This window comes from Opisthocomus hoazin, chromosome 25 (assembly GCF_030867145.1).
Source record: "Opisthocomus hoazin isolate bOpiHoa1 chromosome 25, bOpiHoa1.hap1, whole genome shotgun sequence".
NCBI lineage: Eukaryota > Metazoa > Chordata > Aves > Opisthocomiformes > Opisthocomidae > Opisthocomus > Opisthocomus hoazin.
In genome coordinates, this window is record NC_134438.1 from 804,287 (window position 1) to 830,812 (window position 26,526).

At 46.6% G+C, this 26,526-nt stretch overlaps 1 protein-coding gene across 1 annotated transcript in view; it reads left to right on the forward strand.

The window, feature by feature from the left end:
• The first annotated feature begins 3,439 nt into the window (after positions 1–3,439).
• LOC142364177 (myosin heavy chain, embryonic smooth muscle isoform-like) overlaps positions 3,440–26,526 on the forward strand; it is a 41,134-nt gene continuing 18,047 nt past the window's right edge. The window contains exons 1-3 of the mRNA XM_075443298.1: positions 3,440–3,453; positions 25,266–25,311; positions 26,000–26,123. Of these exons, the coding sequence (XP_075299413.1) occupies positions 3,440–3,453; positions 25,266–25,311; positions 26,000–26,123 (184 nt within the window). The remainder of the gene's footprint in view (positions 3,454–25,265; positions 25,312–25,999; positions 26,124–26,526) is intronic.

Here is a 26,526-nt window from a genome sequence, read left to right on the forward strand (position 1 = left end):
CAGAGCATGGTTGCTGGATGCGCACAGCACGGACCACCTAAGATACTTTTGAAGTTTGAGGTGGCAAGACAAGCAAGCAGCCCCAGTCTCTGTGCCTCTGTGCGAGCAGTGCCATGGGCAAATGAGGCTGAGCAACAGCTTTTCTGCCTGCGAGCTATCTGCAGACGTTCGCATTTTCGGAGCAGGGTTGCTTCAGGCCCCTGCACGGACCCCCAAATCTACGTTTGAAGTTTGAGGGGGGCAAGACAAGCAAGCAGCCACAGTCTCTGTGCCTCTGTGCGAGCAGTGCCATGGGCAGATGAGGCTGAGCAACAGCTTTCCAGGCTAATACTTTCTGCCTGTGAGCTATTTGCAGACATTCGCATATTCAGAGCAGGGCTGCTAGAGGCCCCATGCAAAACTGACCAATACTACGTTTGAAGTTTTAGGGGGCAAGACAAGCAAGCAGCCACAGTCTCTGTGCCTCTGTGCGAGCAGTGCCATGGGCAAATGAGGCTGAGCAACAGCTTTCCACGCTAGCTGTTTCTGCCTGCGAGCTACCTGCAGACGTTCGCATTTTCAGAGCAGGGCTGCCGGAGGCGCCCAGCAGGAACCACCTAATCTACGTTTGAAGTTTGAGTGGGCAAGACAAGCAAGCAGCCCCAGTCTCTGTGCCTCTGTGCCAGCAGAGCCATGGGCATATGAGGCTGAGCAACAACTTTCCAGGCTAGCTCTTTCTGCCTGCGAGCTATCTGCAGACGTTCGCATGTTCAAAGCAGGGCTGCCGGAGGCCCCATGCACAGAACACCTAAGCTACGTTTGAAGTTTGAGGTGGCAAGACAAGCAAGCAGCCCCAGTCTGTGTGCCTCTGTGCAAGCAGTGCCATGGGCAGATGAGGCTGAGCAACAGCTTTCCAGTTTAGCTCTTTCTGGCTGCGAGCTATCTGCAGACGTTCGCATTTCAGAGGAGGGCTGCTGGATGCGCCCAGCACGGAACACCTAAGCTATGTTTGAGGTTTGAGAGTGCAAGACAAGCAAGCAGCCCTACTCTCTGTGTCTCTGTATGAGCAGTGCCATGGGCAGATGAGGCTGAGCAACAGCTTTCCAGTTTAGCTCTTTCTGCCTGCGAGCTATCTGCAGACGTTCGCATTTCAGAGGAGGGCTGCTGGATGCGCGCAGCACGGAACACCTAAGCTATGATTGAGGTTTGAGAGTGCAAGACAAGCAAGCAGCCCCAGTCTCTGTGCCTCTGTGCCAGCAGTGCCATGGGCAGATGAGGCTGAGCAACAGCTTTCCAGGCTAGCTCTTTCTGCCTGCGAGCTATCTGCAGACGTTCGCATGTTCAAAGCAGGGCTGCCGGAGGCCCCCTGCACGGAACACCTAAGCTAGGTATGAAGTTTGAGGTGGCAAGACAAGCAAGCAGCCCCAGTCTCTGTGCCTCTGTGCGAGCAGTGCCATGGGCAGATGAGGCTGAGCAACAGCTTTCCAGGCTAGCTCTTTCTGCCTGCGAGCTATCTGCAGACATTCGCATTTTGAGAGCAGGGCTGCCGGAGTCCTCCTGCACGCACACCCAAAGACACGTTTGAAGTTTGAGGTGGCAAGACAAGAAAGCAGTTACAGTCTCTGTGCCTCTGTGCGAGCAGTGCCATGGGCAGATGAGTTTGAGCAACAGCTTTCCAGGCTAGATCTTTCTGGCTGCGAGCTATCTGCAGACGTTTCCCTTTTCAGAGCAGGACTGCTGGAGGCGCCCAGCACGGACCACCTAATCTACGTTTGAAGTTTGAGGTGCCAAGACAAGCAAGCAGCTACAGTCTCTGTGCCTCTGTGCGAGCAGTGCCATGGGCAGATGAGGCTGAGCAACAGCTTTCCAGGCTAGCTCTTTCTGGCTGCGAGCTATCTGCAGACGTTCGCCTTTTCACAGCAGGGCTGCTGGAGGCCCCCTAAAAGGACCCCCAAAGCTACATTTGAAGTTTGAGGTGGCAAGACAAGCAAGCAGCCCCAGTCTCTGTGCCTCTGTGCGAGGAGTGCCATGGGCAGATGAGGCTGAGCAACAGCTTTCCAGGCTAGATCTTTCTGCCTGCGAGCTATCTGCAGACGTTCGCATTTCATAGCAGGGTTGCTGGATGCGCGCAGCATGGACCACCTAAGATACTTTTGAAGTTTGAGGTGGCAAGACAAGCAAGCAGCCCCAGTCTCTGTGCCGCTGTGCCAGCAGTGCCATGGACAGATGAGGCTGAGCAACAGCTTTCCAGGCTAGCTCTTTCTGCCAGCGTGCTATCTACAGACGTTGGCATTTTGAGAGCAGGGCTTCCGGAGGCCTCCTGCACGGACCCACAAAGCCACGTTTGTAGTTTGAGATGGAAAGACAAGCAAGCAGCTCCACTCTGTGCCTCTGTGCGAGCAGTGCCATGGGCAGATGAGGCTGAGCAACAGCTTTCCAGGCTAGCTCTTTTTGCCTGCGAGCTATCTGCAGACGTTCGCATTTTCAGAGCAAGGCTGCTGGAGGCCCCCTGCACAAACCCCCAATCCTACGTTTGAAGTTTGAGGTGGCAAGACAAGCAAGCAGCCACAGTCTCTGTGCCTCTGTGCGAGCAGTGCCATGGGCAGATGAGGCTGAGCAACAGCTTTCCAGGCTAGCTCTTTCTGCCTGCGAGCTATCTGCAGACGTTCGCATTTTCAGAGCAGGGCTGCCTGAGGCGGCCGTCACGGACCACCACAGATACGTTTCAAGTTTGAGGGGGCAAGACAAGCAAGCAGCCCCACTCTCTGTGCCTCTGTGCGAGCAGTGCCATGGGCAGATGAGGCTGAGCAACAGTTTTCCAGGCTAGGTCTTTCTGCCTGAGAGCTATCTGCAGACGTTCGCACTTTTTTAGCAGGGATGCCGTAGCCCCCAGCACGGACACCCAAATCTACGTTTGAAATTTGAGAGGGCAAGACAAGTAAGCACCCCCAGTCTCTGTGCCTCTGTGCGAGCAGTGCCATGGGCAGATGAGGCTGAGCAACAGATTTCCAGACTGGCTTTTTCTGGATGCTAGCTATGTGCAGACGTTTGTATTTTCGGAGCTCTTCCGCCGGAGGAGCCCGGCACGAACCCTCAAAGCTACGTTTGAAGTTTGACAGGGCAAACAAGCAAGTACCCCAGTCTCTGTGCCTCTGTGAGAGCACTGCCATGGTCAGATGAGGCTGAGCAACAGCTTTCCAGGCTAGCCCCTTCTGCCTGCGAGCTATCTGCAGACGTTCGCATTCTCGGAGCAATGCTGTGCAGGCGCCTGGCAGAGACTCCTCCCATTCCCAGGCTAGGTTTGAACTTTGAGGTGGCAAGACAAGCAAGCAGCCCCAGTCTCTGTGCCTCTCTGCGAGCAGTGCCCTGGGCAGATGGATCTGAGCAACAGCTTTCCAGGCTAGCTCTTTCTGTCTGCGAGCTATCTGCAGACGTTTGTATTTTTGGAGCAGTGCTGCGAATGGCGCCTGGCATGTACCCCCAAAGATACGTATGAAGTTTGAGGTGGCAAGACAAGCAAGCAGCCCCAGTCTCTGTGCCTCTGTGCGAGCAGTGCCATGGGCACATGACGCTGAGCAACAGCTTTCCAGGCTAGCCACTTTTGGCTGCGAGCTAGCTGCAGATGTTCGCGTTTTGGGAGCAGGGCTGCAAAAAGGGCCCAGCAGGGACCCCTTAATATACGTTTGAAGTTTGAGGTGGCAAGGCAAGCAAGCAGCCCCAGTCTTTGTGTCTCTGTGCGAACAGTGCCATGAGCAGATGAGGCTGAGCAACAGCTTTCCAGGCTAGCTCTTTCTGGCAGCGAGCTATCTGCAGACGTTAGCATTTTTGAAGCAGGGCTGCCGGAGCCTTTTGCACGGACCCCCAGATATGCGTTTGAAGTTGGAGGGGGCAAGACAAGCAAGCAGCCTCAGTCTCTGTGCCTCTGTGCGAGCAGTGCCATGGGCAGATGGGGCTGAGCAACAGCTTTCCAGGCTAGCTCTTTCTGGCTGCGAGCTATCTGCAGACGTTCGTATTTTCAGAGCAGGGCTGCGAAAAGCGCCCGACAGGCACGCCTGGTCTACTTTTGAAATTTCAGATAGCAGGACAAGCAAGCAGCCCCAGTCTCTGTGCCTCTGTGCGAGCAGTGCCATGGGCAGATGAGGCTGAGCAACCGCTTTCCAGGTAAACCTCTTCTGGCTGCGATCTACATGCCCTAATACTAGAAGCATATGTGTTTAGCACAGAAGAAAATTTGTTTAGGGATAACTACTGAAGAAGGAAACATCAGATATACAGTTTCTGTAAGGACATGTAACACTATTTGAATTAATTTTTTGTTTGGACATAGGGAAAGTGTACATAGGTAAGAACCTATCCCTGAGGGAATACGTATATATTTTTTTTGCAACCTGTCCAGGCAACTAATTCTGTTTTCTTTCCTTCTTCTCTTCTGTTGTGTTCACATGTAGTGTTCTGTTGCGTTCTGTAGTGTTGTGTTGTGTTCTCCTGTGTTCTGGTGTGTACTCATGTTTAGTGGTCTGTTGTTTTTTGATTTGTTCTTTTGTGTTCTGATGTGTTCTTATGTGTAGTGTTCTCTTGTGTTCTGTTGCGTTCTGTTGTGTTTTGAAGTGTTCTCATGTGTAGTGTTCTGTTGTGTTCAGTGGTGTTCTGTTGTGTTCTGTGTCTTCTGTTGTGTTCTGATGTGTTCTCATGTGTAGTGTTCAGCTGTGTTCTGTTGTGAGCTCTTGTACTCTGTTGTGTTTACGTGTAGTGTTCTCCTGTGTTCTGTAATATTGTGTTGTGTTTTGCTGTGTTCTGATATGTTCTCACGCGTTCTCATGTTTAGTGTTCTTTTGTTTTTTGTTGTGTTCTATTGTGTTCTGATGTATTCTGTTGTGTTCTGATGTGTTCTGCTGTGTTCTGTTGTGTTCTGATTCGTTCTCATGTTTAGTTTTCTATTGTTTTTTGTTTTGTTCTGTTGTGTTCTCATGTGTTCTCATGTGTAGTATTGTGTTGTGTTCTGTTGTGTTCTGTTGTTTTCTGTTGTGTTCTGCTGTGTTCTTATGTGTTCTGTTGTGTTCTGATGTATTGTGTTCTGTAGCGTTCTGTTGTTTTCTGTTGTGTTCTGATGTGTTCTGATGTGTTCTGTTGTGTTCTCATGTGTAGTGTTCTCTTGTGTTCTGTTGTGTTCTGATATGTTCTCATGTGTTCTCATGTTTAGTGTTCTGTTGTTTTTTGTTGTGTTCTGTTGTGTTCTGATGTATTCTTTTGTGTTCTGCTGTGTTCTGCTGTGTTCTGTTGTGTTCTGCAGCGTTCTGTTGTGTTCTGATGTGTAGTGTTCTGTTTTGTTCTGTTGTGTTCTGTTGTTTTCTGTTGTGTTCTGCTGTGTTCTGATGTGTTCTGTTGTGTTCTGTAGTGTTCTGCTGTGTTCTGATGTGTTCTTATGTGTAGTGTTCTCTTGTGCTCTGTAGTGTTCTGTTGTGTTCTGTTGCGTTCTGTTGTGTTTTGCTGTGTTCTCATGTGTTGTGTTGTGTTGTGTTCAGTGGTGTTCTGTTGTGTTCTGATGTATTGTGTTCTGTAGCGTTCTGTTGTTTTCTGTTGTGTTCTGATGTGTTCTGATGTGTTCTCATGTGTAGTGTTCTCTTGTGTTCTGTTGTGTTCTGATATGTTCTCATGTGTTCTCATGTTTAGTGTTCTGTTGTTTTTTGTTGTGTTCTGTTGTGTTCTGATGTATTCTTTTGTGTTCTGCTGTGTTCTGCTGTGTTCTGTTGTGTTCTGCAGCGTTCTGTTGTGTTCTGATGTGTAGTGTTCTGTTTTGTTCTGTTGTGTTCTGTTGTTTTCTGTTGTGTTCTGCTGTGTTCTGATGTGTTCTGTTGTGTTCTGTAGTGTTCTGCTGTGTTCTGATGTGTTCTTATGTGTAGTGTTCTCTTGTGCTCTGTAGTGTTCTGTTGTGTTCTGTTGCGTTCTGTTGTGTTTTGCTGTGTTCTCATGTGTTGTGTTGTGTTGTGTTCAGTGGTGTTCTGTTGTGTTCTGTGTCTTCTGTTGTGTTCTGATGTGTTCTCATGTGTAGTGTTCTGTTGTTTTCTGTTGTGATCTCTTGTGCTCTTTTGTGTTCTCTTCTGTTCACATGTAGTGTTCTGTTTTGTTCTGTTGTGTTCTCTTGTGTTCTGTTGTGTTCTCTTGTGTTCTGTTGTGTTCTCATATTTAGTGTTCTGGGTTTTTTATTGTGTTCTATTGTTTTCTCATGTATTTTGTTGTGTTCTGCTGTGTTCTGCTGTGTTCTGTTGTGTTCTGATGTGTAGTGATCTTTTGTGTTCTGTTGTTTTGTGATGTGTTCTCATGTGTACTGTTCTGTTTTGTTCTGTTTTTTTCGGTTTTGTTCTGTTGTGTTCTCATGTGTAGTATTCTATTCTGTTGTGTACTTTTGTGTTCTGTTGTGGTCTTTTGTGTTCTGTTGTGTTGTCTTGTGTTCTCATGTGTAGTGTTCTGCTGTGTTCTGTTGTGTTCTGACGTGTTCTGATGTTTTCTCATGTGTAGTGTTTTGTTGTGTTCTGTTGTGTTCTGATGTGTTCTCACGTGTTGTGTTCTGTTGTGTTGACTTGACTTCAGCAAGGCTTTCCACACTGTCTCCCATAATATCCTCCTAGGGATGCTCAGGAAGTGTTGGCTGCATGAGTGGTCGGTGAAGTGGATTGAGAACTGGCTGAATGGCAGAACTCAGAGGGTTGTCATCAGTGGCGCTGAGTCTAGTTGGAGGCTGGTAACTAGTGGTGTCCCTCAGGGGTCAGTGCTGGGCCCAGTCTTGTTTAGCTTCTTCATCAACGACCTGGATGAAGAGTTAGAATGTACCCTCAGCAAGTTTGCTGATGACACAAAAATGGGAGGTGTGGTGGACACAGCGGAAGGCTGTGCTGCCATTCAGCATGACCTGGATAGGCTGGAAATTTGGGAAGAGAGGAACCTGATGAGGTTTAACAAAGGCAAATGCAGGGTCCTGCACCTGGGGAGGAACAACCCCATGCATCAGTGCAGGCTTGGGGTGGACCTGCTGGAGAGCAGCTCTGCGGAGAGGGACCTGGGTGTCCTGGTGGACGACAGGTTAACCATGAGGCAGCAGTGTGCCCTGGCTGCCAAGAAAGCCAATGGGATCCTAGGGTGCATCAAGAAGAGTGTGGCCAGCAGGACGAGGGAGGTTCTCCTTCCCCTCTACACTGCCCTGGTGAGGCCTCATCTGAAGTACGCTGTCCAGTTCTGGGCTCCCCAGTTCAAGAAAGATGAGGAGCTACTGGAGAGAGTCCAGCGGACGGCTACAAGGATGGTGAGGGGACTGGAACATGTTCCCTACGAGGAGAGGCTGAGGGAGCTGGGCTTGTTCAGCCTGAAGAAGAGAAGGCTGCGAGGGGACCTTAGAAATGCTGATAAATATCTGAAGGGTGGGTGTCAGGGGGATGGGGGCAAGCTCTTTTCAGTGGTGCCCAGTGACAGGACAAGGGGCAATGGGCACAAACTGAGGCACAGGAAGTTCCACCTGAACATGAGGAAGAACTTCTTCCCTCTGAGGGTGATGGAACCCTGGAACAGGCTGCCCAGGGAGGTTGTGGAGTCTCCTTCTCTGGAGATATTCAAGACCCGCCTGGACAAGGTCCTGTGCAGCCTGCTGTAGGTGTCCCGATGTCTTGGGTTTGGCCAGGACAGGGTTAATTTTCACTGGACTCCAGGAAGGGGCACAGCCGGGGGGTGGGGTCTGACCCCACCTGGCCAAACAGAGCCCGGTATTCCATATCATGTGACAGCACGCTGGCTTCTGCTGGGGGGGCTGTGCAGCGGATAGGGACTCACGGCTTGGGGGGGGTGCGGCGCCGGTGCTGTTCGGGAGAGCGGCTGTCTGGGTCGTGTGGTTCGTTGTTGTGTTTTCTCCTTATTTGTACCGTAGTTGTTCCTGTTTCCCTCTGTTTGCTGTTCTGTTAAACTGCCCTTATCCCGACCCACCAGTTTCTGCCTTTTTCTTTTCATTTTCCTCTGCACGCCGGCAAGGGGAGGGGCGGTCCCGTGGCGCTTTTGTTGCCGGCGGCAGCCGAAACCGAAACATTAAATTGGCACCCAGACGTGGAGCGGGGATAACGGCAGGGCTGAGCAGCGGGTGTTAAAACTGCTTTCATAGATTTTGTTAAAATTTATTATACGCATTTACTGTGCTAGTTAAAGTCGCCGGTAAAAATGTTTCTGACTTTGATCAAATATCTGTGCTACGTAAATCCTTACTTGCTGTATGTGTTTGCCGCCGTGCTGTTTGTTACCTCGGGAAAAAAGATCAGGATGATGATTTTGCTGTACTGTACAATATCGACTTATGATATGATAACATCACTGTGCATGAAATTAGGCTTGTATTTGCATGCGGCACTGCGGTCATTTCCGTACCTCGGATCCTATGTCTTAGATTTTGTTAATAATCAAACCCAGCCTGTGGGGAAAACCGAAGGGGATACCTTCCCCCACTCTTTCGCCCCCCCTCTTTTCCTCAGGCTGGTCCTAACTGCTTTTGAGAATTTCGAGTACCCGTGGGATGCTCAGGGCAGCACTCTCCTTTTGTTCTGCCTGCTGAACGGGTTCTGGGTTTTGTTTAGGGTTAAGCAAGTCGTTAAGAACATCCTGCAGAGACCTGCCCCGGGGCTGGATAGCTGTGAGTGGCTGGGTGTGTGGGACAGCATGGGCAGATGTCTAGAGCAGTGGGCACCACCAGTGTGTTTTAAACTCACCCCCGAACAAATACAGAATCCGGAAAAACTATTAAAATATCTGAAAAAAGTGTGCTGCCACCCTGGGAACTCCAGAGAGACACAGATCACCACAATGTGCTGGGGTCTGGCCCATGCCTACCGAGCCATGTTCAACACTGTTCAGTGCCTTAAAGGGGAAAGGGGGGGAAGCGAAGCGGCAGGCGCTGCGACTGACGCTGCCCCCCCAGCCGGCCCTGCAGCCCCTCCAGCCCAGCAGGCAGTCACAGCCCCCCCGACCGGCACCACGGCTGCTGCAGCCACAGCTGCAGGGTCTACCTCGGTTTCCCCAGCGGGCACAGCAGCTGCTCCAGCCCCAGCTTCAGCTGCAGGCAGCGTGGCTGAGCCCAGTGACCAACCTGTGCCGGTAGCAGTCGCCCCTGTAAAACTAAAGAAAGACGCAAAGAGAGCAGATCGCTCTGGGAGGGATGATGATGAGCCAGGGTCATCACGGGAGATAGAGACAGAGATCATCACCCGGTCCCTGTCCCTGGGCGAGCTGCGGGACATGCGGAAAGATTTCAGCCGCCACCCTGGCGAGAACATTGCCACCTGGCTGCTGCGGTGCTGGGATAACGGGGCCAGCAGCTTGGAATTAGAGGGCAAGGAAGCCAAGCAGCTGGGATCCCTGGCCAGGGATGGGGGCATTGACAAGGCCGTTGGGAAAAAGGAACAAATCCTCAGCCTCTGGAGGAGACTTCTGTCAGGCGTGAGGGAGAGGTACCCCTTCAGTGACGATTATGTATGCTACCCTGGCAAGTGGACCAATATGGAAAGGGGTATTCAGTACTTGAGGGAATTAGCTGTGCGGGAGCTGGTTTACTGTGACACAGACGATGAGCAGGTACCCACAGACCCAGATGAACTCCAGTGCTCACAATCCATGTGGAGGAAGTTTGTGTGGAGCGCACCCTCCTTGCATGCTAACTCACTGGCAGTTGTAAACTGGAAAGGTAAAGACGCACCAACAGTGGATGAGGTGGCTGTCAGACTCCGCCAATATGAGGAAAGTCTCTCTTCCTCCCTTGTCTCAGCCGTGGAGAAACTGGTCAAGCGACTAGACAGGAATATGTCCTACTCCCCGCCTGTACGGGCCAGTGTCTCAGCTATTAGGGGCAGGCGTTTCTCTGCTCAGGAGAGGGAATACAGAGGCTATACACCCCGGGGCACCCTGTGGTTCTACTTGCGTGACCACGGAGAGGACATGAGGAAGTGGGATGGAAAACCCACCTCAAGTCTAGAGGCCCGAGTACGTGAGTTGCGAGGTAAAACAATCACCAAAAGGGATTCTGTTAGGAAAAGTGCCGCTCCAGTTTCCAGAAGCCAGCTCTCCAGACCAGGTAGACAGTTTGACCTTGATTCCGATCCTCTGGAGGGGACCTCCAAGTTATTTTTACAGCAGGTGAGCAGCAAATTCTCTGACGAGGATTAGAGGGGCCCTGCCTCCAGCCAGGTGGAGGAAAGGGACAACCGTGTTTATTGGACGGTGTGGATTCGGTGGCCTGGCACGTCAGATCCACAAGAGTATAAAGCTCTAGTGGACACTGGTGCACAGTGTACTTTAATGCCATCAGAGTTCAAAGGGTCAGAGTCCATTTGCATTTCTGGGGTGACAGGGGGGTCCCAAGAGCTGAGTCTACTGGAGGCTGAAGTGAGCCTCACTGGGCAGGACTGGCAGAAGCACCCCATTGTAACTGGCCCCGAGGCTCCGTGCATCCTTGGGATAGACTATCTTAGGAGAGGCTATTTCAAGGACCCAAAGTGGTATCGGTGGGCTTTTGGCATAGCTGCTGTGGAGACGGAAGAAATTAAACAGCTGTCGATTTTGCCTGGTCTCTCAGAGGATCCTTCCGTTGTGGGGTTGCTGAGGGTTGAAGAATAACAGGTACCCATCGCAACCACAATGGTGCACCGGCGACAGTATCGTACCAACCGAGACTCCCTTCTCCCCATTCATCAGCTGATCCGCCAGCTGGAGAGTCAAGGAGTGATCACCAAAACTCGCTCACCCTTTAATAGTCCCATATGGCCAGTAAGAAAATCTACTGGAGAGTGGAGACTGACAATAGACTACCGTGGCCTGAATGAAGTCACACCACCGCTGAGTGCTGCCGTGCCAGACATGCTAGAACTTCAATATCAGCTGGAGTCAAAGGCAGCCAAGTGGTATGCGACAACTGACATCGCTGATGCATTCTTCTCCATCCCTTTGGCAGCAGAGTGCAGGCCACAGTCTGCTTTCACCTGGAGGGGCATCCAGTACACCTGGAACCGACTGCCCCAGGGGTGGAAACACAGTCCCACCATTTGCAATGGACTAATCCAGACTGCACTGGAAAAGGGTAAAGCCCCAGAACATCTGCAGTACATTGACGACATCATTATATGGGGCGACACAGCGGAGGAGGTTTTTGAGAAAGGGGAGAAAATAGTTCAAATCCTTCTGAAAGCCGGTTTCGCCATTAAGCGAAGTAAAGTCAAGGGACCTGCGCAAGAGATCCAGTTTTTGGGGATAAAATGTCAGGATGGGCGCCGTCAAATCCCAATGGATGTCATCAACAAAATAGCAGCTATGTCTCCACCAACCAGCAAAAAGGAAGCACAGGCTTTCCTGGGTGTTGTGGGTTTTTGGAGGATGCACATCCCAAATTACAGCCAAATTGTGAGTCCTCTGTATCACGTGACCCGGAAGAAGAATGATTTTGAATGGGGCCCTGAGCAACGACAGGCATTTGAACAGATTAAACGGGAGATAGTACATGCCGCAGCCCTTGGTCCAGTCCGATCAGAGCAAGATTTTAAAAACGTGCTCTACACTGCAGCCGGGGAGAATGGCCCAACCTGGAGTCTCTGGCAGAAAGCACCAGGGGAGACTCGAGGTCGACTCCTGGGGTTTTGGAGCCGGGGATACATAGGATCCGAGGCCCGCTATACTCCCACTGAAAAAGACATTCTGGCAGCATATGAAGGCGTTCGAGGTGCTTCAGAAGTGGTGGGCACTGAAGCACAGCTCCTCCTAGTACCACGGTTGCCGGTCCTGGGCTGGATGTTCAAAGAGAGGGTCCCCTCTACGCTTCATGCCACTGATGATACGTGGAGTAAGTGGGTCGATCTGATCACCCAGCACGCCCGAATGGGAAACCCCAGTCGCCCAGGAATTCTGGAGGTAATCATGGACTGGCCAGAAGGCAAAGATTTTGGAGCATCGCCAGAGGAGGAGGTGACACGTGCTGAAGAGGCCCCACTGTATAACCAGCTGCCAGAAGATGAGAAACAGTATGCCCTGTTCATGGATGGGTCCTGTCGCATTGTGGGGAAGCAGCGGAGGTGGAAGGCTGCTGTATGGAGCCCTACACGACAAGTCGCGGAAACTGCCGAGGGAGAAGGTGAGTCCAGCCAGTTTGCAGAGGTGAAAGCCATCCAGTTGGCTTTAGACATTGCCAGTCGAGAGAAGTGGCCAGTGCTCTATCTTTCCACCGACTCCTGAATGGTGGCCAATGCCTGTGGGGGTGGCTGCAGCAATGGAAGAAGAACAACTGGCAGCGCAGAGGCAAACCTATCTGGGCTGCCCCATTGTGGCAAGATATTGCTGCCCGGCTAGAGCAGTTGGCTATAAAAGTCCGTCACGTGGACGCTCACATCCCTAAGAGTCTGGCCACTGAGGAACATCAAAACAACCACCAGGTAGATCAGGCTGCTAAGATTGAAGTGGCTCAGGTGGATCTGGACTGGCAACATAAGGGTGAACTGTTTATAGCTCGGTGGGCCCATGACACCTCGGGCCACCAAGGAAGAGACGCGACATACCGATGGGCTCGTGACCGAGGGGTGGACTTGGCCATGGATACGATCGCACAGGTTATCCATGAACGTGAAACATGTGCTGCAATCAAGCAAGCCAAGCAGGTAAAGCCTCAGTGGTATGGAAGACGATGGCTAAAATATAAATATGGGGAGGCTTGGCAGATTGACTACATCACACTGCCACAAACCTGCCAAGGCAAGCGCTATATGCTCACAATGGTGGAGGCCACCACCGGATGGCTGGAAACCTACCCTGTGCCCCATGCCACATCCCAGAATAACATCCTGGGCCTTGAAAAACAAGTCCTGTGGTGACATGGCACCCCCAAAAGAATTGAGTCAGAAAACGGGACTCATTTTCGTAACAGCCTCATAGACACCTGGGCCAAAGAACACGGTATTGAGTGGGTGTATCACATCCCCTACCATGCACCAGCCTCTGGAAAGATCAAACGGTACAACGGGCTGCTAAAAAACCTATCTGAGGGCAATGGGGGGTGGGACTTTCAAAAATTGGGATCCCCATTTAGCAAAGGTCACCTGGTTGGTTAACAGCCGGGGATCCACCAACCAGCCTGGTCCTGCCCAGTCAAAACCTCAGCGCCCCGTAGAAGGAGATAAAGTCCCTGTAGTGCACATGCGGAACATGTTAGGGAAGACGGTTTGGGTTAGTCCTGCCTCGGGCAAAGGCAAGCCCGTCCACGGGATTCTTTATGCTCAAGGTCCTGGGTGTACCTGGTGGGTAATGCGGAAGGATGGGGAAGTCCGATGTGTACCTCATGGGGATTTGATTACGGGCGAGAATAGTCCATAAATAAATTGTATAAAGTTAATTGTTAAATAACCCTGTCACTGTCTGTCATCACTGTTATAATTGTTATATTTTGTACCAGTAGTAGCATAGTAAGAATCATCCAGATTAAAGAAGGATGGACTTTTTCGATGAAAACCTAGCAGAGCACAGCGATGATGGAACTGGACCTGGTTTTCAACAACTGGCATCCAGCAACTTCATCAAGATCAACATCTCCTGCAGACTGTGGGCACGGGCCGCACCAGATACATCAGCCGTGAGCTCCGGATGCAGCAAGTGACCGACCATCACCACACATCACCCCTCCTGCCACGGAAGACCATTACGACAGATGGAGCCCAAAGTCATGGATTAAATGAACTCAATGGACACTTTAGAGTGATGATCCATAGACTAAGGGAATGATATCTGGAGACAGGAGAAGTGGTGGTGATCAACTGGACAATGGGGGACCTGGGCATGACGTAGACGGTATGGAATAAGGGGTGGATAATGCCCTGGGTTTGGCCAGAACAGGGTTAATTTTCACCGGAATCCAGGAAGGGGCACAGCCGGGGGGTGGGGGCTGACCCCACCTGGTCAAACAGAGCCCGGTATTCCATACCCTGTGACGTCACGCTGGGTTCCGGTAGGGGGGGCGGGGCGGCGGGAAGGCACTCGCGGCTTGGGGGGACGCAGCGCCGGTCCTGTTTCGGGAGAGCGGCTGTCTGGGTTGTACGGTTCGTTGTTGTGTTTCCTCCTTATTTGTATCGTTGTTGTTCCTGTTTTCCCTCTGTTTGCTGTTCTGTTAAACTGCCCTTATCCCGACCCACCTGTTTCTGCCTCTTTCTTTTCATTCTCCTCCGCACGCCGGCGGGGGGAGGGGCGGCTGCGTGGCGCTTTTGTTGCCGGCGGCAGCCGAAACCAAAACAGTTTTTCAGCAATTTAAGTCACAGATATGATCTGTAATGGGACAGATGACACTAACTGCATCTGACCATCCTAATATACTCCAGATGTTTATCTTTGGAAATATTGTTAGCTTGCAGTAGACTTTGTGCAAAGGTAGCAAGAGGAAGAGAAGTCTGTCTTTGAATTTTAAAGCTTTCTTTGCATGTGTCATTTTGTGTCCTTCTGTCTACGTGACTCGCAGCACTACACTGCACGTTCTGCGGAGCCCCTGATCTGCTAGTGACATTCACGGCTAGCTGGGTGGTGGTGGAAGGGTGCCAGTTCTCGCAGTGCGATTTCAGTAAGGAATTTCAAACTAGTTAGACTTCCCTAAAATCCAGAAACTCATTTACCAGTTCAGGAAGAGGTGGTGGTGTTGCCTTGTCCTGCCAGTGCTGAGTGCTGTATGTCCTGGGTTCGGCCAGAACAGGGTTAATTTTCACCGGACTCCAGGAAGGGGCACAGCCGGGGGGTGGGGGCTGACCCCACCTGGCCAAACAGAGCCCGGTGTTCCATACCCTGTGACGTCACACTGGGTTCCGGTGGGGGGGGCGGCTCGGCGAGAACCCTCTCGCGGCTCGGGAGTGTGCGGCGCCGGTGCGGTCCGAGAGAGCGGGTCTGTTTTTTCTCGTGTTTTCTCCTTATCTGTATCGTTGTTGTTCCTGTTTCCCTCTGTTTGCTGTTCTGTTAAACTGCCCTTATCCCGACCCGCCGGTTTTCTGCCTGTTTTCTTTCCATTCTCCTCCGCACCGCAGCAGGGGGGAGGGGGGGCCGTGTGGCGCTTTTGTTGCCGGCGGCAGCTGAAACCAAAGCACTGTAGCTGTCACAAGAAGATGTGCAGATGTTGCAAACCTGCCTGACAATAAGAAAAGCAACTGTTTTGCTACCGTTTTCCTTTAGAACAGCGTCTTTCCCAGGCAGGCGTTTGACCTGTTCGTGGAATAACAACTGCCACTAGAAGTGGGCCGCATGGGAAGAGCATGCTGTTCTCCTGGAAGTCAGAAGACTGGCTTCCGTTCCTGCGTGTTGCTGATTTGCTTTATGACCTGCGAGTCCTCTCCCGCTATGTTTGCTTTACTTGTTTTCTCGATGGCGATCTGTTCAGCAGAGGAAATGCCTTTTACTTCTGTGCAAGATCTGGGCTCAAGTTGCTTGGGGGGGAAATTGCAGCTGGTTGAGAAGTCAGTCACTAATTTTTGCTAACCAAATTGTAGCTGAGATAAATTTGCCTGAAAAGTACTTTCCTTTATTGGAAAGGACTCTATAGCTTTACACGCAATGAATTTAAAACCATGTAGAAACTTCAAAGTGCTTATGCCAGCTGAGCTTTTTGTCTTTTAAATGTGTTTGAAGCTGCTTCAGAGCAGAAGCTTTTGCTGCTCTAGGGAAAAAGCTTTAATTCTAGATACTGCATCAATTTACCAGCGACTGTCAGACTTTCCTTGACCTGTCTCTGTAACGTAGTTTGTAATGGAGAGATCCTTCAGTTAATTGATGGAATAACCTTGTACCTCCAGCCTGAGGCTATTGCTAAGGACGGTTTGCTTGCTTGGATGCGCTGTTTGCCGTAGCCCCTGGCTGGAGTTGATACAGCATTTGAATTCAGGCTGGTAAGTTTTGTTTCTACTGGTAGTGGAATTGAGACTGAAATAAAGCAGGTGAAATTACGACCTTACTGAAGTCATTAGCAAAGCTGCCATTGACTGAAGTAAGGCTAGGATCTCTGCCAAGGGTTTTGGTTGTTAAATTTATGGTAACATATTAATTGAGTTGTATTAAAATAAGGTTTTGAAAAAGTTAATCTTTAGCTTCGTGATACAATCTCCATTCCATAAATATTGTACATAGTGTTACTAAAAGTTTACCTTTTTTGGACAGGATGATAGAGGTAGATTTTAATTTATTTTTATAATCTGTGTGTTTGCACTCCTAGGAAAGAACTAAAGTACGCAGATGTCATTATTTCTGTAAATGAAAAGGACTTAATCCTAAATCTTCTAATTCTTTTATAGTATATGGCAGCAGAGCTATCTAACACTCTGTCCTGCAGGAAATATTTGGCATACTTGTAAGCTCCAGGGAGAGGAGAACTAGGATGATAACATCCATTAGCGTTGCTTTTGAATGAGAACTTGCATAAAGATTTTCTCGAGGAAAAAAAAAAATCACTATTAGATTTAAAGGCTTTTTAGCAAAAGGAATGTATTGCAAGCTTTCGACCTTCCTGTGCTGTATGAAGCTTTACTGGTGCGTATGCCAGAAAATCCTGTTGATTACTGGACTCTTCCAATGTGTGCTGCCCTTTTAGAAAGTCGACATCTGGACTGTATTTATTCTACTATTTTCTCGTCACTGGATGTGTCAGAGTAGATTTTCCTCCTTTAAATTTTGATAAACTTTGTTTCTATGATTTGGCAGAAAAGATTTTGTGCAATTTTAAAGGCACGACTAATAATGCGTTCCCAAGCTCTGATGACAGTTAGAACAAACGGTATTGTTTTAAAACGTAAATGGATATTTTGCTGTACTACTCTTCTTGCTTCTCTTATCTGCTAGAATAGTTTTAGCATTAAGCATATTTTAATACACATCTAGAAACAGGCAAGACTGCTTTTATTATATTATTATATTGCTTGAAGTCATGAATTATGTTAATGTAAACACTGTAGTAAAAGGGAGACTGTATTGGCACCTGAGGTCTTTTATTCCTGCTTGTCAGTCTTCACATTTGTCTTGTATGTGGAGACTCTGGACTGGGTAGAAATGGGATTGTTCATTAAGAGTCAAAGTGTGTTCTTCCACTTGTAGCGGTCCCAAAGTACACCCAGTTTGTGTTGCACATCGATGGTATCTTGGCTAAAAGGAAACCGAGTTATCCATTAGCTAATTTTCAGAGTAATCTTCTTTGTAACCAGCTCTTCAAGTAATACCTTCCAAGTTTTCCCATGCAATGAGTAAAGCTAGCATAGTCAACAAGTTTCAAGGAACTACCCTCTCAATCACTGGAAAGTTTTGACTAATTGAGCACAGTGATTTTTAATCTCTGGTATTCTGTATTATTTTTCAGTGATGTTTGTCTTATGAGGAACAATGGAACAAAATGGTTTTGTACAGGTTGATGTAGTTGCTTCTGAGAATTCGGGAGCGTGCGGCGCCGGTGCGGTCCGAGAGAGCGGGTCTGTTTTATTGATGTATGCCATCAATAAAATCAGGTGCCTTGATTAACCCTCTAGTATTGCAGGTCACAACTTGGTAACTGAGGCTGTGATAAATATCCCATAGCTTGTCTGCAGAATCAACTTTTTTTTTTAGTGTTTTCAGTTAAAAGTTTTCTCCTGCAAAACCTAGGGACTGATACTGTTCTGTCAGGTCAAACAGATAAGCTGTTTCACCTGAAGTTTGTACCTAGCTCTTGTAGGCTACTTTTCCGTGATGGGTTTGCTAAGCTGCTGTGAGTGCACTTCCTCAGTCTCCATTGCTGCTTGCTCATGGGTGGAGGAGTGCACATATGGCCACCTCATAGCAAGAGGTCACCTCTGCTAGCGCAGCTGTCCCGTGGGCTTTCCGTCATTTGAGAAGGTTGGAAGGTAAGAAGAAATGAGATTGTTTTAGAGTCCATTCTCTTTGAACATCTGGGGTGATATCCTTTCTGGGGTGATATCCTTTCTGGGGTGATATCCTTTCTGTATATGCAAAGTTAAAATTTCAAGTGCTATATTGTCTCATTTTTGCAGAGGTTAAGTGTAATGTGAGGATAGGGATGCTTCTAAGCTGCCTATCTGATCAAGAAGTGCAGGTCTGAAGGTACTAAATACCCAAGTGAATGCAGACTAGCTGCAAAACTGACGTATGCAGCATGGTGGAGGAAGGTGAAGACTGTAAGAATGTGCTTAAACTCCCCCTGCTAAATTAACATTGCTGTTCTGAGTATCTTAGCTGAGAAATATGCAAGCATGCAAAATGTACACTTGTCATTCTTAAAGTAGTTGGTTTCCAACCTTTAATTTCTGAAGGACTGTTGAATGACGGAACTACTTTGACTTTTTCCACACAAATCCCTCTAATGAAATGCGTTTCTGCTTCACACCCATCAGAGTTGCTAGTGGCAGTCACTGTCTCGCTTGAAATAGGATCTTTCTCCAGTAATCTACTGTCAGTTAATCAGGGCTAAGTGAGACCTGGTAATCCCATTGATGTGCCTGGACTTATCTGAAGACAAGACCTAATTTTTATTTTTTTAAAAAGAGCTGTAGTAACATCATTTGTAATTATAGTGATATGAACTTGGTCACGCTTCCTGCCTACAATATCGTGTATGTAAACACTACAATAAATTCTGTCTAAACACGTTCTGCTTTAACTCTACCTCTGTCTTAAGAAGTAAATGTGCATTTGCTGTCTTTATTTATCTCTGTACTGTACCACTCTGCACGAATAAATTCATTTCTTAATGAATTCATGTAGCCGTGTGGCCAGAAATATATTTTTTAACTAGCTAAGAGTCTGTGATAAGCAGTGCAAAGAATCTGTTTCTTTAAAATATGTTTTACTGTACTTTGAAACTGGCTTCTAAAGATACCGAATGTTTCCATCAACTTGGTAATACTCATAACCAGCTCCTGGTATATACAATATATTAAAATGATGCTAAATATAAAAGTGTGTGTGTATAATGATTTTAAGAAAACTAATATATATGTCTCTGCACTCTGAATAAATCTGTCTCTGGACTTGTGATCAAGGCAGAGGACAGGGCTGTTTCTTGTTACTTAAGGTAACACAGGAATTCAGGCACATAGCAAAAAGCTTTTAATCACACTAATGTGATGCATTGTATCAACATCTTAATGCTAAGATGATCTTTAGGATGAAGAAAGTATTTTAAACAAACACCGTGTAGTTCCCTGCAACATCGGTGCTTTTTGTTCTAGACAGTGAAGGTCTGTTGTGTAGTCAAAGCCGTAAATGGAATGAAATGAGGTTGCTTTAAACAAAGGTTTCATAAGTTGTTGAAAATCAGTTTTGAGGAAAATGTCTGAAATGTTTTGCAGAGGTGAATCTGGTGCTGGGAAGACTGAAAACCCGAAGAAGGTTATTCAACACCTTGCTCGTGTTGGTTCCTCCCATAAAGGAAGAAAGGACCATAATATTCCCGTAAGTTGGGATATTTTGTCATTTGTTTATTGTTCTTTTTGAAAACCACCATCTTTGCATTTAAAAAAAACATCACTTTTTTATTAAAGATAAGCTGGAATGTAATCCACATAATTTTCTCAACCGTTATTTTCTCTTTAGTAGGGGCTGAAATGAGCAGTTCCATTAAAATTTCCAGTTGATGTTAGCTGTTTAACTTCTCTTCTGAAATTAAAGGCTTTATGCAACCATTGTAACTAGGAATGGTATCAAAGCTTTCTGATGCAGTGTATGCCAGTTTTCCACAAATTTAATTAACTTGGGCAAGTCTTAGTGAATTTGGTTCCCTCAGATGCAGTTTTCAGTACTATATTTGTGAACAAGCTTTCTGTTCTTTCAAAAATTATCTTGTAGATAAGAAAAATCATCAAGCTTCAAAACTGCTGTAGACTTGATATGTCTACAAGCGAGCAGCTAATAAAAAGCTCTAGTTTTAGTACATTACAGACAAAAGCATATGCACTTATGTCAGAGTCTTGGGTTTTTTGGTAACTTGTCACTAACTGATTTATGTAGAACTTTCTTCAGATTTACTGCTAGACTTCAAAATTCACAATGAGTTTTTATCAATATTTTGCTTTACAAGACATGAATGGGTTTGAATATCTGTTGCTATGAGCACTTGGATCTCTTTGCAGTGGAATATTAATTCAACTTGCTAGAAGCAAGTGGCTTGCTATATTCGATACTGGCGTATGTGGTTGGAAGTTTTCAAACTATATCAGACTCAGAAGCATCAGCTTCTGTAATTTCTAGTGTATAACACTTAATATTAAGATATTCTGGAATGTGTCAAGACTCAAACTCCTAGAAAACCAGGAGAGGACTTTTGACCAGTCTGTGAAGGAAAAAAAGCAATAATTTGAAGTTGGAGAGAGGGAAAGATTGCTCTGCAGATAGATTTGGAGGCCTTAGGAGGATGCTGTGACTGGAGTGTCGGCAGCATTAGCATTGTCATGTGCTAGGGGAATACATGGCTCTGCAGAATGCTAATTAGAAAGTCATCCTTCAGAACTTGTTTTCTGTGTGGATTTTGATTTATAAATATTCTTGGATTTATGGCTGTGCAGCCTTGAACAAAACTAGTGTTTTTAAAATTTCTACAGGAGTATAATTGCCTACAACTTTTTTTGGGGGAAGGGAATTATGCAGAGAATGGAACTGCACAGAGTTTGTATACCAAGTACTTCTAAACACACTATTGACAGCTTGGAATGCACCAGGTTGAAGAGACTTCTGTGAGCCTCTTGTCGAGCCTCCTTTCAAAATATGCTTCCCTTTAAAGCTGAGTTTTGAAAACCTTGTGTGATGAAGATTATACAACCTTTCTGCAAAACTTTTCCTGTGCTTAACCACTTAAACAGTCAAAAACAGGGGTTTAAAAAGTACTCCTTGTTTGTTTGGCTGTGTTTCCATAAGCACTTTGTGCCAGTACCTGTGCTAAAAGTAGTCCCCTTTTTGAGTTTTGTCATCGTAACAATTCCTGTGGCCACTCACTGGGCTTGGAGACTGCAGGCTCAAACTACTGTTCTGAAAGTCATAGAATCATAGAATGGTTTGGGTTGGAAAGGGCCTTAAAGATCATCTGGTTCCAACCCCCCTGCCATCAGCAGGGACATCTTCCACCAGACCAGGTTGCTCACAGCTCCATCCAACCTGGCCTTGAACCCTGCCAGGGAGGGGGCAGCCACAGCTTCTCTGGGCAACCTGGACCAGTGTTTCATCACCCTCATGGGGAAGAAATGAAGTCCATCTGGCTTTAGATGAAACAAGTTTCCTCTGTTTGTTGCGTGGCTGCATAACTGATATGAAGTGAAGGCACAGAAAAAAGCTGGGGTAGAAGATGTTGATGAAGGGAAGGATGAGTTGCTCAGTCTAATGCAGTGCTGGCTAATTCTGTTTAAGTTGCTGGTTGAACTGGAATCTTATTCTCTACTTAGCAGCGTGATCAAATGGGACAGGAGTTTAAGATGGTGGGTGTAATCAGCTGCTTCGTGAGCCATCGAAGACTGTCATGATGAAGACTGGAAAAGTTTTTATTCTTTGTAAAACATAGTTCAGACACAGTAAAAAGAATAGGGTAGTGTCCTGAATAGAAGTTTGATACTTTGATTGTGCGCTTCATTCAATGCACTGCTATAGTAAGCACTGAATGAAGTATATGTTTATGAAAAATGCAAAATGTTCACGTAACCTAAACCGTTTTGAAAACACAAATGAGTCTCGCTTCTGTAACAATTAATTTTTATTTATATACTGCAGATGAAGAATGTCTAATCTACACACCTAACACTCAAAAGTTAGGAAGTGTCAGAATTGGTTATATTTAAGCAGCCCTAACTTGTTCCTGTTCACATATACATTAGAAAACTGTAGAGGGCTGGTGGTGATCCGTAGTATCCATCTGTACAGCCTTTGCACTGACCTGTGCACAAAGATGATGCTAAACAGGCTTGTTAAATAGACAGCAAGTCATGGATTTACTTTTATCCATCCTGTAACGAATAATTATCAGTGCTATGCATATTACTGAGACTTCTGAAAGTTGCATGGATTTTTTTTTATGAACAATTTGTATGCTGATGAATGAATAATTATCTTCCCGACACCATTCTGAAGTGTAGGGTTAACTTTGTCTCTTTTGCCTGAGAGGTAAACCTTTACAGGGTGCTGTAGAAGTATTACAAACAAACGCAGCCCCCAGTTTGACACCTCAGGCCATGGCCAGAGTAACAGTAATGGTCTGCCATGCCACAGATGCTCACCATGTACGTTCTCCAGCGGCACTGGCTGTGAAATGCTTGGCTTACGCAAGGAGCATCACATAGGAGCTCTACTCATCCCTTCAACAGCCTTCTTGTGTCTGGCATTCAGCTGTTTGTCTGTGACACTTTTCTTTCCCAGCCGCCCTGTTTCATCACAGCTGGTGGCTGTGTGCCTGCAGAGGAGTCCTGCGTATCCCTTGGCACGTCATCCCCAGGCACAGGGGTCCTGTGGGGAACGGAGCCAGTAACACAGTGTAACCACGGAGGGTGGAATTACAGCGCCGAACAGCCTGAATACTAACGTTTCCTAGTTTTTGAGTGTTTGAATCTGTAGCCACACTGTCTCATTTCTGTTTAATCACAAAGAATGTTAAAGGTATTGTCTTGGGCACAGTGCTAGGAAGCGTGGGTGGGTGGTGGTGGTAAAAAGGTAGAAGAGAAGCTTTAGTGCTTGTGGGACTTGGCAGAGCTAGGTGAGACTAGGGTAGTCCCTTCAATTAGGAATTGAGTCTGGGCTTTCTAGAGCCAGGTGATGGAGAGCAGGGAGAAGCGCACGGCAGTGAGTTATGAACAGGCTCATCTATAGATTGAAGGTGGAATGAAAGTGAGCCTGAATCCTTGTCTGCAGTGTGCTTGGTTGAGCATCAGAACTAACACGTGTACAGTTCTAGTTGGTGCGTAGCAAGGGAGAAAAGATGGAAGATATCTGTTGTAAATAACTGGAAGCTTTAGCTTCACATCCAACACATCTGCGCTCTAATGAATTTGGGGGGAGTGGGGTGGTAGTGTTAAGAACTTTACCAGTAAATCTGCAAATTTTATCTGCACCAGGCATATTGTGGTTTATTCGGTTGTTAACCAGGTCATACATGGACCAGCTTTCTAAAGGCAACCATTGTGCTTTAGCCTGGGCATCTCAGACCAAAGGTGACCCACACTGGTGTCTGTTGGTCTGGTCAGCTATCCCATGCTCCTAGGCCAGCATAGGAGCCTCTCTTGCCTTTGCTCTCAATTATTCCTCTGTAGACTCAGGTGGTGTGGAGAAAAGGTTATTTAGAATGAAAGGGTGAGGAAGAGAACAAGGACAGGTAACTGGTGAGTGGAGGGGGGGGCTCATGTGTCCAGAGAGGGTTTTTGACAGATTAAGCAAGGAGGGTAGGGAGTAAACAGAGTCTTCTAAACTACTTGGCTTTGTGGCTCATCACTCCTGTGTGCACTAAGTGGCATGGGAAAGAGAGAAAAGAATGAAATCGTGTTAATGCATGTGTTAGAGCTGCTTTAATAAGGTTAAGTAATGAGTCCTAATTCTGACTCTTGGGCTCTGCTTTAGTTTAGAAACTTTGTGTTTTTGAATGGGGAGGGAAGTCAGTGCAAAATGTAGAAATAACTAAAAAAAAGTTTGCATACACAGCTTTCCAAAAGAAGGAAAAGTGCTGGTTGTCACTCACTGCCTGGGGGCTGCCATGAACTTGCAGGTTCTCCAGGCTGCGTGAGGTTAAGGGGGTACTCTAAGCTGGACTGTGGCCATACCTGGACCCTATTCATGGTCAGATACCTGAAATGGGCAGGTGTGTTCCATCGTGGTAGTGTGCGAAGTAAAGTTCTATAAATAACTGCATCCATCTACCACCGCTGTATCCAGTTCTAGGCATTCTGGTACTGTGTACCTCTGGTTCAGGTGAATGGAATTAGACTTTTGTTCACTTCCCTGCTCCTCAAAGCCTTCACATCCCAAACCCACTCTTATTGTCACTAAAATTCAGGTTTCTAGGTGGTGCCGTTTTAAGCTTCAGAAATAGAAGCATAGAATCACTTAAACTGGAAAAGACCTTTAAGGTCATCGAGTTCAACCATAACATAATTACTGGTACTTGCAGGTTAATGATGGCTTTCAGTGACTGCATTTGCCTTTGTAGCTGAAATACTAAATTGTTTAATCTGTTTTATGAATTTCAGAAGAAATATAATTGGCTTTGAAGTACAGGATCATGGGTAGGCTCATTCAGACTGAAGCTCCCCTTGGTGAGGATTTCCCGGATGAGCTTTAACTGCCCTAATTGAAACACAGAAGTTAAGTGTGTGTCTGATTATGTTCCGTTCTGTTTCTAAGTGAGGACAGAGATGGACACCCTGAGGAAGCAGTCTATCCTGTCTGAAGATAAGCAAAAGAAATGCCTCTTAAGTTCCCAGGTGTACCTATCCTTCTCCAGTGATTTCGGAAGGAGCGGTAGCTTCATACTGAAACATCTAACCTTATTTTTAGATCCTGAGTTGTTTTCTGAGCAGGTATGATGCAGCTTTGCAAAATTCACATCACTTAGCTGAGTAAACTAAACCTTTGCTAGCTGCTTTACAGAACTCTGTCAAAACCTGTTATTCTTCACTAAAACAGTGCTAGTTGCTAGTTATTTAAATTAGTAGACATAAACGGAAGAAGTGTGCATCTGTCTTGGTGTGAAAATTTCTTGTGGTCTGAGTTTCACCACCACGTTTTCTCCCTAGGCTCTCCGGTGTGAAGCTCAAGATTGTTACATTTGCTGACTGAGACAAGGGAATAGGGGAACTGAAAATTTCTGCGTTTCTGCAGAAACTGCAAATTTGGATTTTGGGGATTTTTTTGTTTTGCTTTATTACACTCATGTTCCATTTACCCTTCTTTCTGGCAAAAGTTAAAGGTATTCCAGTTTTTTAAGACTTTGTTTCTCATGTGGACGGTAATTCTTGAAAGAAAGCTTCTGTCTCGATTGTAGGATTGCCTTTCTTAAGTACTTGAAGTACAGGGCAAAAACAAAGCCACAGGCTCTGTAAGTATTGCTTTCCTCTTGGTTCTTTCATAACCTTTTTGATTTTTGAAAAATAGTGATGATCTTATCCATACAAAAACACCTTGCAGTGACTAAGGCTGTCGAGACAGTTACTTGGTGTTGTGGGTTTATTTTTGTTGTTGTTTGTCAAAACTGTGGAAAGCAGGGCTGCCGGAGGCCTGGCCAGTCTGACTAATTCAAGTCTTGCTTGTCTTGCAAGCCCCCCTTTCTGTTTGTTGGAGGACCAAAATTCCAAATTTCTGAAGGTGAGACCAGTATGCGTGGTGGAGATTCTGCTCTTAAGTGATGGTAGTACCAAGTGATAGCTCTCAAAGCATTTCAGGCTGCTGTTGCGTTATCTATAGAGTTTGCGCCTGAAGACTTGTGGGGTTTGACCAAGTGGAAGCTGAGACACTGAGAGCTTTAAAAGGGAGATATTTGCCATGCATTCTTTCCAATTCCATGGGTCTTCCAAACCTAAGAGCTGGAAACAGTGTTTATCATAGCTACTGTTGTTCATTGCAAACAGACTTCCAAAAGTGTAAAACAAAGGCTGTGCTAAAACCAGACCTCCTGTGTGTTCAATTCCAAGTCTCGCTTTCTTGGAAAACAAGTGTTCATGTCTCTGTACGGTTCCAGTTGATCCGTAGTATTGACAGGTCAGTCACTTGAAATGAAATCTGTATTATATCTGGTGTATGAGACCTCTGTATGGATTTTGTATATTCAGTTATTTGTGTTGCTTAGAGACTATTGTTGTGGAGTCTCCTTCTCTGGAGATATTCAAGACCTGCCTAGACGTGGTCCTGTGCAGCCTGGTCTGGGTGACCCTGCTTCGGCAGGGTTGTTGGACTGGGTGACCCACAGAGGTCCCTTCTAACCCCTACAATGCTGTGATTCTGTGATTCAAATTCTATTGTAGAAGTTATTCTTTCTCCCCTTTCTCATGGCTAGGAAAAGAAGCTGATGGAGGATCCAATTGCTGAATGTACTTCTCAGCTGGCTGAAGAAGAAGAAAAGGCCAAAAACTTGGCCAAACTCAAGAACAAACAGGAAATGATGATCACTGATTTGGAAGGTTTGTTCTTGCTACATTTGCCTGTTAACAGGTTGTACATCATGCGAGAAAGGAGTGGATCACTTATTACAGTGTATGCAGTATCTGGTCCAGTCTGCTAAGTGTAACCTTCTATGTAGATACCTTAATAGCTGTTGCTTTTATCTAAATCTTGAAAGAATAATTTATTGCTTGCAAGCCTTGTTTCATTTGGCTGCTCAGTCTTTCTCGTGTTTAATTTGTTAGCTTTTCATTTTTGAGAATCCATTTTATTTAACGATACACTCCAGAAATTCATGTTGTTGCATGCATCCCTTAGTAACAAGGTAAAACATCTGTCTCTTGGGAAGGCGCTACACTTTTCTATAATAACACATTAGAACAACATATTTCTGGAAAAATGTTAGTAGGGATTCATTAGTCT